Raw genomic sequence first — 14,316 nt, 5'->3', positions numbered from 1 at the left:
TTTTTTGAATTGTTCACTACTGAACCGCTTCAATCGTCTCGATTTTATTCAAAATTGTATTTATTTTCAAGCTGTCTAACAACTGGATTATTTATTTATTTTTAATTTTTTGTACAAAAATATGATGGAATTATAGAAAAAATTACTTTGCCTATCCATTTGTACTGCTCAATTTGACCGCTTGCTAAATTTTATTTTATTTTATTTAATAATTTAAGAAGTGATCTTAAGTGTATTGAAATATTTTTTTTTATTTTTTTAAAATACTTAAATATATTAAAAAATGTGAAAAAAAATGAAGAAAAAAAAAAACAAAAAGTGTACACTTGAGCAGGCTACTCTGGATGGCAGAGTAGCCCGATTCTAAAATTATTTATATATATATATATATATATTAAATTTTTCGTCATTATATTCGGTTCGAATTGCAAAACAATTGAAAGATAAATTTTCTTTAGTTGAACAAAACAACTAGGAGATAGAATGATTATTTTATATTAATTTGTTATTATGCATAAAACACTACATTTGCTATGTACTTATAACTTAATGCCCTATCTTCTTCATATATGAGGCAAAATAAATGTCGACAATTGAGATTAAATACATAAATTACATATTGAAACTAGTCAATGAATTTATATTTTGTACTTTTTTTTATAGATGACATAAAATGTTTGAATTGCAATATATATGATTTTTAATGTTTTTTTTATCAATATTAAAATAACGAATTTAAAATTATCATGAAACGCCTGATTCATTGAATTGGTCCGGATTATAATTTTTGAAGTCTCGTAATTTTAGTCATTGAATTTTCAAGGATTTAAGCGATTGAGGAAAGTTTTGTATGCATCATTAAAATGAGCATTTGTAATATCTGTATACTCACAAAATTCTCGAGTATTTTTATGCAAATTAAATGTTAGGCCTTTACAGAGATTATTTGAAAAAAAAAATAATACAACTGACTTTTTTTAATTATCCTTCGTAATTTGTATGTCTAACATTTTCTTTTTGTAGAAAGTGAAAATAATTTTTAATTATCTGTTGCTCAGACTATCGAGATGACAAATTAATCCAATATAATAATGTTTAAAACTTCTAAATTAGAGAGCATAACCATTAACAATCCGACCTTAGCTCAGTTGGTAGAGCGGAGGACTGTAGTCAGGTGAAAAGCCCCGCAGCTTAATCCTTAGGTCGCTGGTTCGAATCCGGCAGGTCGGACTTTTTTTCATTATTATTATTATTTTGAATTTTTCACTTTATAATGTTTAATTATTGCAGTCTGCGCGAAAAGAAAGAAAAAGGTTCCGGGAGTTTCAGAGGCGCTTCTCAAATCTCAGTATGGTAATGAGGGGATAGATATAAGTTTAATCGTATTGGATCTTGATTCTTTTTTTCTTTTTCTACAGATTTCTCTTATCCTTGCTTCTTATCTCTGTCATGCACCAATCTTTCCGCTGATTTGAGTTGAATATCGTTTTTTTTTTTTTGGGGGAAAATCATATTCATATCAACATGAAACATCATCATATTCATAATTCCGTTCGCTTTTTTATTTTTAGTTTCATCACCATTTTTAAATTTTATGTTTTTACTTTTTCTCTGTTCTATCAGCAGCCAAATATAGGATAAAGCACTTTGAGCTTTCATTTACTTGCTGGCATTTTGCTTAATTAAGCTCCTTATTTCACTATCTTGTTGCTGGATTTGAACAATTTGTAGGCGAACACGTTGCGGTTGTACTTGACCTGCATTAGGAACACTCTCGAGGCAGCCATGTGTCTTCAGGTGCGTATCATTTATAGTATCACTGCTAATTGTAGCAAAAAAGGAAAATTCCAGCTTGCTTTTATATAATTTTCCAACTTCATTTTTTATAGATAATATAATTGTGCAACTTCTATCAAAGATGATGGTTCTTCAGAATGTTCTCTTTGTAAAATTATAGCACTTAGGGAACTGACTATATGTTTTCCAATTGGGAAAGATAGTGATTGAAAATGCTCAATTCATTTGATTTGTTGATTCAAGTCATCGGAAAGTTGGGTGTGTTTGTTTCTTTGTGTAGTGAATAGTGGTTCACACGAGGGATGCTTCTGAAACAGTAATTTGTTTGTTGTTGACTGAACATTAGTAAGCTTGTTGGTCTGAAAGCACGTAAAGAAAACGTTGTATATCTGTGATATGTACCATGTATTCTGTAAAGTTGCTTTATTTTACCTGCCAATCTCAAACTTCTTTTATCTACGAAAACGGTGCCCTTATTTTTGTGTTTTAGTTTGGCAGGAATACTGCCTTTTTTCTCCGAAAGGAATTGAGAAGAAAGTATCAGCAACAACTGGTTTTATTGAAGTTTAAACAACTGGTAAACCCAAATGGGTTTTGATCACATGACTTGCTCCATGAGTCCATGTATCCCTTATTTATGGTAGGAGATTTAATGCACTTGGTCCAAAGACCATTGGTGCTCCCATCAGTTGAATGCATTGTAGAAAAATAGTTCTACAATTTTTCATTTATATAAAAAAAAGATTCTTTCATAATATACAGATGGGCATGCTTTTTCACAAGGGTAGGCTTGCTAAATGCTCCTCCACTAACCATAGAAGAATCCTTTTACTCCCAAAATGGTCAAACATCTTCCGTAAATTGAGAATATGATCCTACAAGGAAGTAAAACAGCATAGAATAGATCATTTTTGGAACCCTGATCGGCTATTACCTTAATCGCTGTCCTACGAATGTATCTTAGTCAATGTGTGGAGAGCTTTAGTAAACTAGCTGATGCTATAAGAAATATAGAATAGACAATCATTAAAGAATGAATTAACGACATATGTCATTGTATGCCTTTTACAGAACGGTAAGATCCTCTCTGAAGCAAGCTCCTTTATAGTTGCTTAATAGAATGCTCAATCCTCCTGAAGTTTAAGAAATTTCAGTTGGTTATACCTTGCAGTTTGATGCCATTTATTCTGTTTAGTGTCGCATTTTTAGAAGTGAATTAAATACTAAAAATACCAGGCATTGGTATCTGAAATTAGTCATAGTTGAATGTTACTCTGATGTCTGCATTGCTGGCTGTAACACAAACGTTTTGGTAGACAAGGTCTATGTGTATCTTTTGAGGTTTGACATTGTTCAACAACTGATTGGGCTGCTTATTTCCTTGCACTTTAACAAATGGTGATAGTTTCCTTGCTTCATATGACATGATTTCTTGAATTTAGTGCTGTGGGACTGGAAAACCTCTTTCTTCCACCTAATTCACTTTTACATGATTGTGATGCCTGATTGACCTTGTATCTAAATGGCGAGTGCAGAACTTCCCTTGTCAAGAAGTTGAGAGGCATAACAAGCCCGAGGTTGAACTAAAGTATGTTTACTAGTTTCCTTTGGATCTCTTATAGCTCTTACTTTTGCTGCTTCTTTCTATTATTTTTTGTATTATTTTTAGTTTTTGAAAAAACAGAAAGCTTTATCTACAGTAAAGTTGCACCACAAGAAAAATAAGTGAAAGTAAGACTTTAATCTCATTCACTGATCTTGTTAGCAGTCTTTTACCTTTACGAGAATGATTGAGTTCTGAAGCAGATTATGCAAGTCCTCTGGTATTCTTGAGTTTTTGGGCGGATATTCAGGTCTTGGACATTGTTTTAGTACTTCTTTGACTCCTTTAACCAAATTCTCTGGATGTTGGATCTGCCGTGTCTATTGAAGCTGTACCCGTGATGATGACATAATAGAATGCACACCTCTTGAGAAGCCCAGAAAAAAGCCCCAGGGCCCAAGCAAATCACAAGGACGTTCTTGTCCAAGAAAGTACTTGCTGGTGCCATTTGGCTTCTATATCAGCTAGAGTTTAAACTCATTATTTTTATTTTTATGTATTAAATAGTAGAGTTTAATGTACAAACTATTTTAAGTGTTGTACATACCTGTCCATCATCATGTTCTGCCAGTTTATTATTTTATGTTACACCTAAAGGACTTTAATCTTCTTTTTGTTTGCAGGACCAGCCCAGAACTCCTCCTGAATCCTGTAAGAACCATGTTGTTGACATTTGATATTAGTGCATTTTCTTCCCCTTTTCCTTGTTACTTTCTTATTGGTTTACTTTGATATTGGTAGTATGTTTTCAATCGATTACTAATGAAATTACCCAAGTACCCTTGTAATGCACGTTAATGCTAAACAAAAGCTATTAGCACGAATTAGTAACCAAAATGGAGTATTAAGAACACAATAATTTGGTTACGAAGGGAAACCCTTTGAAGAACTCCTCAAAGGTAAAACCCTACGGAGCAAACCCAGGAAAACCAATTTTATCAATTGAGAGTTTTACAAGTAAAACGTTTACAAAACCTTTGTAACTAGACACGTTTACCCAAGACACGCAACTCGCTTATCTTCTAATGCAGTAGGTAGTCAGAACCTCTAACACTCCCAATCTTTGTCTTTCCTACTGGAACTTCCGGTGGTTGAACTCGAACACGGCAACTCTCCCTTGGAGTATGCTCTCACTCAATCTCACGGATTGAACTTTCTAGAGAATCCTTCTCTCAAGAATTTTCTCTTTCACTATTTCTTGAAGTTCTACCCAGATCTTCAAGCTCTCAATACTTGTGAATATGTGTTGTTCAAGTCACCTTGAAACCCTCAACCGACTTCTCTACAAATAGGTAATCCTGTAATTGATTTGGAGAATGACTCTACTGACAGGTTTATCCAGAATCCTAGTCAGATACGTTGTTCACTATCTGCGAACATCTCGGACTCGATTACTTCTGAATTGCCTCGAGTTTAAAAAAAGCTTGCATCTTTCTCTCTTCAACTAACTCTAAAACTCGAAGCATGCCTATGACTCTTGTAAACTCTTATCTTATAATATTAACAAGATTTGATAAGAGTTACAATTCAAACACTCAGCCTTATCAGATAAATACTTATCTTTATCGGATGAATACTTATCTTGATCGGATGCACTCCTAGAGTCCTGTCAAAATTACATTCATCAATAATTCGAATCGAGTACAGACTCATCTAATTCTAGCCAAACATAAATTACATTTAGAACTAATGCTGTTAATTTTCCAGAGATTCTCTTTGTTTCCTGATTTATATTATCTGTTATGTTTTGACAAAAATAGTTCCCACGCATGCCCACACATAATATGAGTAAATTTTAGAGATAAAATCATCCTTTGTCAAGGACTTAATAATTATAGAGAATTTAGCAAATGTAGAATTTGTGGCTTGAGTGAGAAAGTAATGTTGACATGCTAGGTAAAAACTACTGGATCAACTCTACATGATGCTTGTCAAATTTTCAACTTATTTTACCATGTCAATTGATGAAAACAACATGCTTCAAATTATCTTTAACAGTTAGAGTGCTTAATAAAATTTACAAGGTACTGTCCTTTTTTGTTTTTTAATTTTTAAAGAGTTACAGTGATATTTAGGTAAACACAACAATCCAGGGTTATTAATATTGCAGTTAAAAGAAAAATAAAATAAAAGGAAAAACCATGAGGAAGATTTTTGGGTGGTATACCCTCTCGTCTGGTGACACTATGTTATGCTCCATCTTTCAGTGCCTGATTCTGGATCACCAAATATCAGTTCTGCCGAATGTTGTGAGGCATTTATAGAAGCCTTTGTTTTTGGACTTTTTCTTTGGCAACTATCGTTTATGGTTTCACTAAAATAATTTAGGCACATACCTTCACCTGGACTTTGTCCTTGGCAACTAGCCCTTTTAGTGGGAGCACTTCCATGCCAAGTTGAAGTTAGTTGTGCAAATGAGATTTTTAGTTTTTCATATTCCTTTCTAATGTAATGATTGTGAGAAGTCGGTGGTGGACCTTGAGAGACTGCCTAGACACCATTTACCATTGAATGACGGCTCATAATTGTTTTCCTTTGTCTATTTATAGTTTCTAGGATTGTTCTATATCTCTTTAGTTTTTGCAGTTTAGACACATCCCTCATATACTCCTTATGCCCTTCGTTTTATCAATAAAAGCTGATCTTATTTATGAAAAAAAGGTTTTTTTTTTCCTTGTTGTTAACTGCTCGCACTCCTGCCGCTGTTTCTAGGACTGACCGAATCTTCCTTTATTAACCTATAATTTGCACTTTTTTACTTTATCTCTTTACTTTTTTTAATTTTTGTCCCTTAATTGTGTTTTATACCTATTTATTGCTATTGTAGGTTTTGATATGTCGAAATGAGGCAGAGAAATGCTTAATAGAAACTTCTATCAATTCATTGCGCATAAGCCTCAAGGTGAATCCAAGCTATTGATGTTGGATGCTTTATTGTGCTTACCGAGCTAAATGGTGACTTTTTTTTTTTTATAAGTAAGAAGAATTTATTAATCCACATAATTAGGCAAGGCCCAAGTACACATGAAGTATACAAGAGAGGAACCTAATTACAAGCTAAGCGCTGTGAACAACAGCATAAAAGTCATTAAAACTAATCTCATTCAATACAATAGCCGAAGCCCAAAGTAACAATGTATGAAAGAAAAAGTCCCTGAACCCTCCTATCGAACGTTACCTATTATCAAAACAGTGACCATTCCTCTCGTTCCAAGTACACCACATTAAACATAGAGGCACCATCTTCCAAACAGCCGCGATTTGACAATCGCCCCGAATTCCTCTCCAACATGACAATAAATCTACCACCCTCCTAGGCATTACCCATGAAATACCTAGCCTAGTATAGATTTTATCCCATAAAGCCTTAACCACATCACAGTGAAGAAGAAGATGATCTGCCGATTCTCGAAATGCTGTTCCAAGCTGAATGGTGACTTGAGATCCTTTATTGCTTTTTTATAATTCTGATTGCATATAGAACGAACATAGAACCTAAAATACATGATCAAAGTAGATGGTTCCACCCATGGTGATCATCTATGTTTTCTCATGATTCAACCCTTTGTAGTGGTCTTTTTTGTATGAGGTTTCTCTCAAGTATATTTCCTGATGGCTCTAGGGTTGTTGTTTCTATGGCTCTTAGTAGGGGGTTCAACCATATAGAAGGCTACTTTAAGGCTTTAGACAAAATAATTCTAAGATAAAATCAGGAATGTATCAACATAGGAATAGGACCAAGGTGAATCTTCCCAAATATTACTCGAGCATTTCCAACATACCATTATCTTGTAACTTTCATACGATAGCAGTGGAAACGGTGCATTCCACATAAAATCCGACACTGATATTCTGAAACTCCTTTGAAAGTAAAGATCTCTGAAGTGGTGAAAAATGACATGATGACTCGTGATATGTCCACCAGACCCTATGTATATAAGGATACATGTTGTTTTCAAGTACCGTTGCAGTATTCGAAAGGAACTTGTTATAAAGTTTTCGTATATGAAGTTATAGTGGAACTTGTGGATTCTGCTATTTATGTCAACTTTGATTTTCATATGTGCCAAAATGCATAGGTGTATGGTAGTCAATTAATAATATTATGATCATTGATTGTTGTATAAACGTTTTCTGAAGTTTAAATCTAAATTACATGTGATAAATTACATGTGAAGAATTCCAACTTCTTTCATAAAAAGTCAGAACATCCGGTAAATACATAAGGTGCAATATTTGATGGGTTCATTTTGCAAAATATAAAGAGAGAACTTTTAGTGCCAAAAGTAAGTATTATATATTTTGTTGATGTGTGTTGTGTTTGCCATAAAGTAGTGAAAACAACAGGTCATCAGGTGTATACCTCTCATGATCTTCATGCTTATGATGTAATTGTTAGAGATGTAGGCTGGAAAAGTTGAAGGATTGGAGGTATTTTTCTCCTGGTTCTTTTCATGGAATAAGAAGACTTTAAACTTCTTAGAGCATTCTCATTGGATTAGCTAAAAGCTACAATGAGAATTTAGCTATTAGGTGGATAAATTGCTCACATTGAATTAGCTATATTCCAAATATTTGGAATATAGCTACAGTAATATCTAAACTAATTTCCAAATCTGGAAGACACTATTCATTCATCAAATCCTTTTTATATTATTTCTTTCTCTTTCCTTTTAATATTAATTATTTCTCTCTCCATTTTAAATGACAATTGAAAAAATATAATTAGAATACAATTACAAATTAATATATAATATTATAAATAGGAAAATATGAAAAAATAAAATAAATTCATAATTAAAAAAATTAAAAAATTTTCAAAATTATTAATTACTCATTACTATATAATGAATAAATAGATAATTCAATTTGGAGATTTGATGTGAATAGTCAAAATTAAATTCATCTTATATTATTTTATTGTCATATAATGAAAAAATAGCTATTCCAATGTAGAGATTTATATAAATGGAATAGCTAAAAGTTAAATTCATCTTACATTCATCAAAAATGTACTTTAATTTAGCTATTCCAATGAGAGTGCTCTTAGAAATATTTTACGTATAGAAAGAAAGAAACGTCCAAACCCAAGTAAGGTCATATACAGTTTCTGTTGAAGAAAGACCAGCTTAAATTTTTTTGAACTTGGTCAGAATTGCCTATAATTGAACTCAAACTTCACTCATGCAGAGCTTCATTTAAGCTCTGAGATTGTGTATCTTTCTTTATCTTGTTCCTCACATTTCTGGGATAGGTTTACCTATTCATATATGAAAGAAGTTTTATGTGCATAAGATCATAAATATACGGATTGCAATCTTTCTCCCATTCTGTTCTTAAAAGCATTTTTCCTGTTTTATAGGTAAAGCAGGCAGATGAACTTGAAAATATACTAACTAAAAAATTTCTTAGATTTTTATCAATGAGGGCAGAAGCATTTCAAGTACTGAGGAGAAAACCAGTACAGGTATGTATAATTCATCTCATTGGCTCAGCGTTTCACTTTGCTTCCTTCAATTCTGTTTCTCGACAACATCAAGGGATTTGCTTAATGGGCCTTTAAAATCATTATTTTCTCATTATGTATATGGTTGTTGGGATTATACTGTCATGATTACAGCATGCTTGCCAATACAAAAATGTGTTTGTTTAGTTTTTTTTTTTTTTTTTTAAAAAAAAAAACTGCACTTTTCTTTGGGGTGATCATGTGGGGCCAATGGACCTTTCCTATTCTTAGAGATGGTTAAGTACCCCGATCAGAATTAATTCATACAAGTTATCTAATTGTATAAACTTAGAGATTTTTAATTTGTTATCATCTGCAGAAGTAATAAGCTCTTTGTTGCTTGTCCTTTGTTGACTGGTATAGTTTGCTGCACCTGATATATGAGATTTGAGTTTGTTTTCCTTGAGAGCATGGTGCGGTGCCCTATAAGTAATGCTTGTGCATTCTGAGTGTGTACTTGCATCATCTTTGAACTTCACCTTAGATCACCGCAATATATTGAACTAGATACATTTGTTTATAGGCCATTAAGTTGCAATCTCCCTTCAGCTCTTGTTATTGTAAATTTTATACAAACTAAGACTTCTATGTGGATACATACATACATACATATATACATACATTGTTTCTACAAGCTCTGTATATTCCTCCTTACTGCTGAATGAAAGAGCATTTTAACAAATTTTTTGGGTTTGCTTTTCTATGTTTGCACTTGCCTAGTGGTTTTGAGCATTCTAAACTTCACATGAATAAATGAGAAGTATCAGTCTCAAAGATAACTTATTGTTTTAAGATGCTTTTCTGATGACATGCAAATCATTCATTTCTATTAAACTAAATATGTTGATGCTTCAATTTACAGGGTTATGACATTAGCTTTCTGATAACAAACTACCATTATGAGGACATGCAGAAGCACAAGCTCATAGATTTTATCGTGCAATTCATGGAGGCAAGAATTCTATTTTACCCTATAAGTTGGTCTTAATACACTTTGTTACTTACCAGTACATTTCTGCTGGATGTGTTCACCTGATTTTTTTTGTTTGATAAGTAGATATATTCGTCTGAATTTTAATTCTCAATTGACTATGCACATAGCAACGGACTCTCAATAATGACATCAAAGTTCTTCGCTTGGAATATTCCTTGCATATTCAATCACATATTTAGTTTTTCCAAAAATAAGAAAGATGTATTTTTCTGTAGTTTCGCAAACGAAACTGTATGAACTAAATAAAACTACTCCAGATAACTTCTCTTTGGGTAATAAGTTCTCCCTTCTTTGGCATGCATTTCTTGAATAAATTTCTTCTTTTGTGGTTGTTCTCTGAATGAATATGTTTTTCAAACTTCTGTTATGACTCCTCTCTTTCTTATAACAAGTCCCTTGGTTTTGTATAATGATCCTTGTCTACATCTTTGAATATATTTTTACTGGATGCAGTCCCAATGGATTGCCCAGATGATGGTCGGTAGACTGCCAATAAATATGTTGAAACTCCATCTCACAAAGAAGGCTCACTTTTGTTACTAATTTCTGTTGGCCACATGAATTTGGTAGTCATTCAACTCTATTGAGGGACAGACTGATTAATTAGCCAGGCTGGTGGCTCACCAAAGTCGAGGGTATTGCAAGTTGTAAAATTTAACTTCCAACTCGGGTGTTTTGAGTTATAAAACTGAGAAGACAGTTTTACTCGAAACAGTCTGGTTGCAGAGAAGCACTTTTGGTTGTTTGCTGATGGTGGTGCAAGGGGTTTGGAAAGACATTAGATCTGTTTCTCTACTTACCTGTGCTACAGTATTTTATTGAATTAGAGAATGTTCTCGATCTAGCCTCAGGTGGTCATGATGCCTCATGCACTACTCGCGCAAGGTGTCATATTTTAGTAGACGTGAAAATGATCATTTCAGGCAATTTGGACGTGATAAATGATAAAATTAGTGCTGGGCATGATATACCGGTGTGTCTAAATTCCTCGACTCCAATACAGTTCCTATCGAGTTCTTTTCACTCAATTGTTTTTTTAAAAAAATCTTTGTTTTTGATGCTGCTGTGCTCTTGTTATTCAACTCACATACATGCCTGCATACATAAATGCATACATCTAGGTTGAGCCTAGTGTGCATTCTTGTTGTATATACGTTTATAGAGTTTCCAATTTGTTTCTTCCCCCCTACAGGATATCGAGAAAGAGATAAGCGAACTGAAAATGTCAGTGAATACGAGGGGCAGGCTGGTGGCCACAGAGTTTCTGAAGCAATTTATCTGATCTCTTCATGGGTACATCCATCTTTCTGAGTGCTCATGACACGGTACACATGTAATTCTGCTGTAAGGATTGTGACCTAATGCTTTTCCATCTTTCTGAGTGCTCATGACTCGACAAGATGTATCACTTCAGATTATGTTTTTTTTTTAAAAAAAATGTTTTTACACCATTCTTATTTTTTGATCTTTCACTTGTAGATTATATTGATTGACGATATAAGTTCGCTAACATGGGGACCGGTTAGAATAATTATGGTAGGTAGAACCGGCTAGGCAAGTTGGATCGGAAGCCTGGTGCGTGTTGACCAGGTCAGTGATTATTCAATTAGAATGAAATGTATGAGTTTTTGAGTTCTAGGTGTGTTTCTATGAACAGACAAAACACTAGGTATGAATCCAAGTTTAGGATGGGAAACACAACCAATAACCAACTTGGAGCCATGATAAACACATGATTTTAGCTCTCTTTTTTTCTTTTTTCTTTTTCAATGTACTACCAGATTTTGCTTATCCAAAACCATAGGTAATATGAAGAAACTATCCACACTCCATGCTTTGAAGAGCTGAAAGCAATTTTATTTCTTGAAAAAATACCCAATTGAACAACAGATAAGATACAAGAGCTGCAACTTTACTGCAGCATTAAACCCGTCCGACATATTTTAAAGAAACCATTGCTCTCTCTGTTTCAAATCTCGTAAGTTCTGCCATTCGGGAGGAAACTAGTGAATTGAAAACGAAATTAGTAGGGTACTTTCTTCCTGGGACAGTAAGTCCGGTTGGATGTTCTTCAAACAAAGGAACAAACTCTTCTTTAATCTACCATTACCATCGTCATCCAAGTTAACACAACCCCAGATAATCCGGTTGGTCAGCATCAACACAATGAACACTAAAAATCCGTAAGTCACTGTTGTTTGACCATTGTTGTGGGCCCCCAATAGATAATGAAACCACGATGGGCAATGACACCAAAGATCCTTAACAGCTAGGTTTAGGACTAAAGTTTCACTGACAACCTTATTATTGCAAACTGCAGATGACCAGATTATGAACCAACCCATGAAAATTATAAATAAATTTAGAAAAAGAAAAAATTACATAAGCAAACTCTTTGACTTTGGTTACTATCCCAAGAAAACCGGCGAGGGGCCTTTTCAGAAGGGTCTGTATACTTGAGAACCGCTCTATTACAACAATTTTTAATTTTCTAGTAAATAGCCAAAACATAAATTGAAGTGGAGAGAGAGAGATATTCCCATTCGAGTTTTGTTATTAACAATTTTGTGTGTAAACACCATTTATTATTAGTCTGCCTGTCATAAAAAATTCAAACAAAAATTCTATGTGTAATCACTTTTGCGTACTCTTTTACGTACTACACTAATGTGATTGACTGCGTCACTTCTTTTTAGTATAAAATAACTATTTTAGCCAATCACATCAATAGAATGCACAAAGATTACGTAAAATTGACTGCATGCAGCATAACTCAAATTCAAAGCACCAACATTTTTTATGTAATGTATGCGCAAGCTTAGAAACAGAAAGACAAGAATGTCTCTCAAATTCACTACATTTCTAGTCTTCACAATTTCTTTGGTCTCGCTCTCTCTTCACTCTGCATTGTTTTTGTACATCCTTGGGACTAGGGCTGTGCAGAAAATGCCTTGGGCCCGATCCATCCGTCAAAACCAACTTGGTCCACCCGAATAAAAATGGGTTCGTCAGGTCAAAGTTTAATAACGGGTTTTAAACTATCAACCTGCTAAACCCGTTGAAACCGAAAGTCCTTAGTCTTCTATTTTGAAACCCATCGAAACCAAAAGGTGAAATGTCTTCTCTCCATTGCGAAAACCCAACTCAATCGCCGTCACAGTCGCCATCACCATTCTCCGACTTCGAGCTTCCAGGCCTCTATTCCACTGCCTCGTTTCAAGGTTATCTCTCTGTCTCTCGGCTCTCTGTTTCGGTTATCTTCAATTAGTCTTCAAGTTTTTGAATTTTGTGGGTTATTTTCTCCGTATTTGAATAGAATCTGTTGTGATTTTAGTTGTTTAGCTCATAAGGAAACGAAGGTTAAAATGAATGTTGACGTTGAGTAAAGAAAATGAAATGGGTTCCTGTTGTGGTTTTAATTGTTTGGCTCATGAGAAAATGAAAGAAAAAAATTAATTATGACGTTGAGTAAAGAAAAAATCTATTATTGAGTATGAACTCTTTTGCTGTGCAGGACAGATACATGTTGCTGAGCAAATGATTTTGGACGATTTGTAGGCTAATCCTGAAAAATACTGTTGTGTTGAAAACAATGTTAGATCTTTAAAGGATCTTTAGTGGGTCTAGTATGGTTATTTCAATCCGGTATTTATCAAACTCAGTCCAATATTTTGTGGGTTTGTATTTGTTTGGTTTCTAAGAAAGTGTAAAGGGGAAGGAAGCTGGCTCTTCAGCCTAATAAAGAAGAAACGAGTGCAAGATATTCAATTTTATGAAAAAAAAAAAATCGGGTCATGCAGTTCAATCCGATTCTATTTTGGTCGGCTTAGACCGGTTTGGCGCCTTAAATCTGTTTTCTCGGATCGGCTTTGGCACAAAACCGACTATATCACACTAAGTTGCAAGCCTACTTTGGACTATAGAAAATATATGGCGATGAGAGCGTGAGAAGAGCATTATATCAAAGATAATAATAGACTTACTACTTTCTACCATCTACTTACTAGTCTCTTTATTTTTTTTATTAAAACTATTAAGTAAAAGAAAAAAAACAATAAAAAATTTAAAAAAAAAAATAGAATAGTAAAGAGATGGTAGGAAGTCCTTGTGTCAATGTTGTCAAGCGTGGATTTTGCATGACATGGAAGATGCTCTGATATCAGTGGACTATAATCGCGAGCAGTTAGGATGGGGAGGAGTATGTGCTTTTATAAGGTTCCTTGCTGGATGTTATGCAAGTAGACTCTGGTAAACATTAGACAATATTTTTATCCCTATTTCTACACTCTTCAGTATAAATAAAAGTGTAGTATGAGCAGTAGAAGTATTGTTTTCTTGAGTAAAAGTGTAGTATAAGCCACAATGACTTGTAACTATCAAAATGATTATTATAAAGTCATCCATCGTCTAAGCATA

General features: G+C 33.8%; 1 protein-coding gene and 1 non-coding gene across 4 annotated transcripts; both read left to right on the top strand.

The window, feature by feature from the left end:
* Positions 1-1,133: 1,133 nt before the first annotated feature.
* Positions 1,134-1,230, top strand: TRNAY-GUA. Its single transcript has 2 exons — positions 1,134-1,170; positions 1,195-1,230. It is a non-coding gene; the product is annotated as a tRNA-Tyr (tRNA).
* LOC108992745 (actin-related protein 2/3 complex subunit 4) lies at positions 1,138-11,410 on the top strand. Of its 3 annotated transcripts, none has more exons than XM_018967374.2 (9): positions 1,138-1,174; positions 1,291-1,353; positions 1,732-1,797; positions 3,333-3,385; positions 4,024-4,051; positions 6,228-6,302; positions 8,763-8,867; positions 9,769-9,858; positions 11,093-11,410. In XM_018967374.2, the coding sequence occupies exons 2-9, from the start codon at positions 1,351-1,353 to the stop codon at positions 11,180-11,182; spliced, it is 510 nt and encodes a 169-aa protein (XP_018822919.1). In that variant the 5' UTR covers positions 1,138-1,174; positions 1,291-1,350; the 3' UTR covers positions 11,183-11,410. The 3 variants fall into 3 exon arrangements, with proteins under 3 accessions (XP_018822919.1, XP_035539472.1, XP_018822918.1); XM_035683579.1 differs by having other exon boundaries at positions 1,152-1,224; positions 1,291-1,348; XM_018967373.2 differs by having other exon boundaries at positions 1,152-1,224.
* The last annotated feature ends 2,906 nt before the right edge of the window (positions 11,411-14,316 follow it).

This window comes from Juglans regia, chromosome 12 (assembly GCF_001411555.2).
Source record: "Juglans regia cultivar Chandler chromosome 12, Walnut 2.0, whole genome shotgun sequence".
Taxonomy (NCBI): Eukaryota; Viridiplantae; Streptophyta; class Magnoliopsida; order Fagales; family Juglandaceae; genus Juglans; species Juglans regia.
Note: the sequence above shows the minus strand (reverse complement) of the source record. Positions and strands in the feature narration are given on the sequence as shown.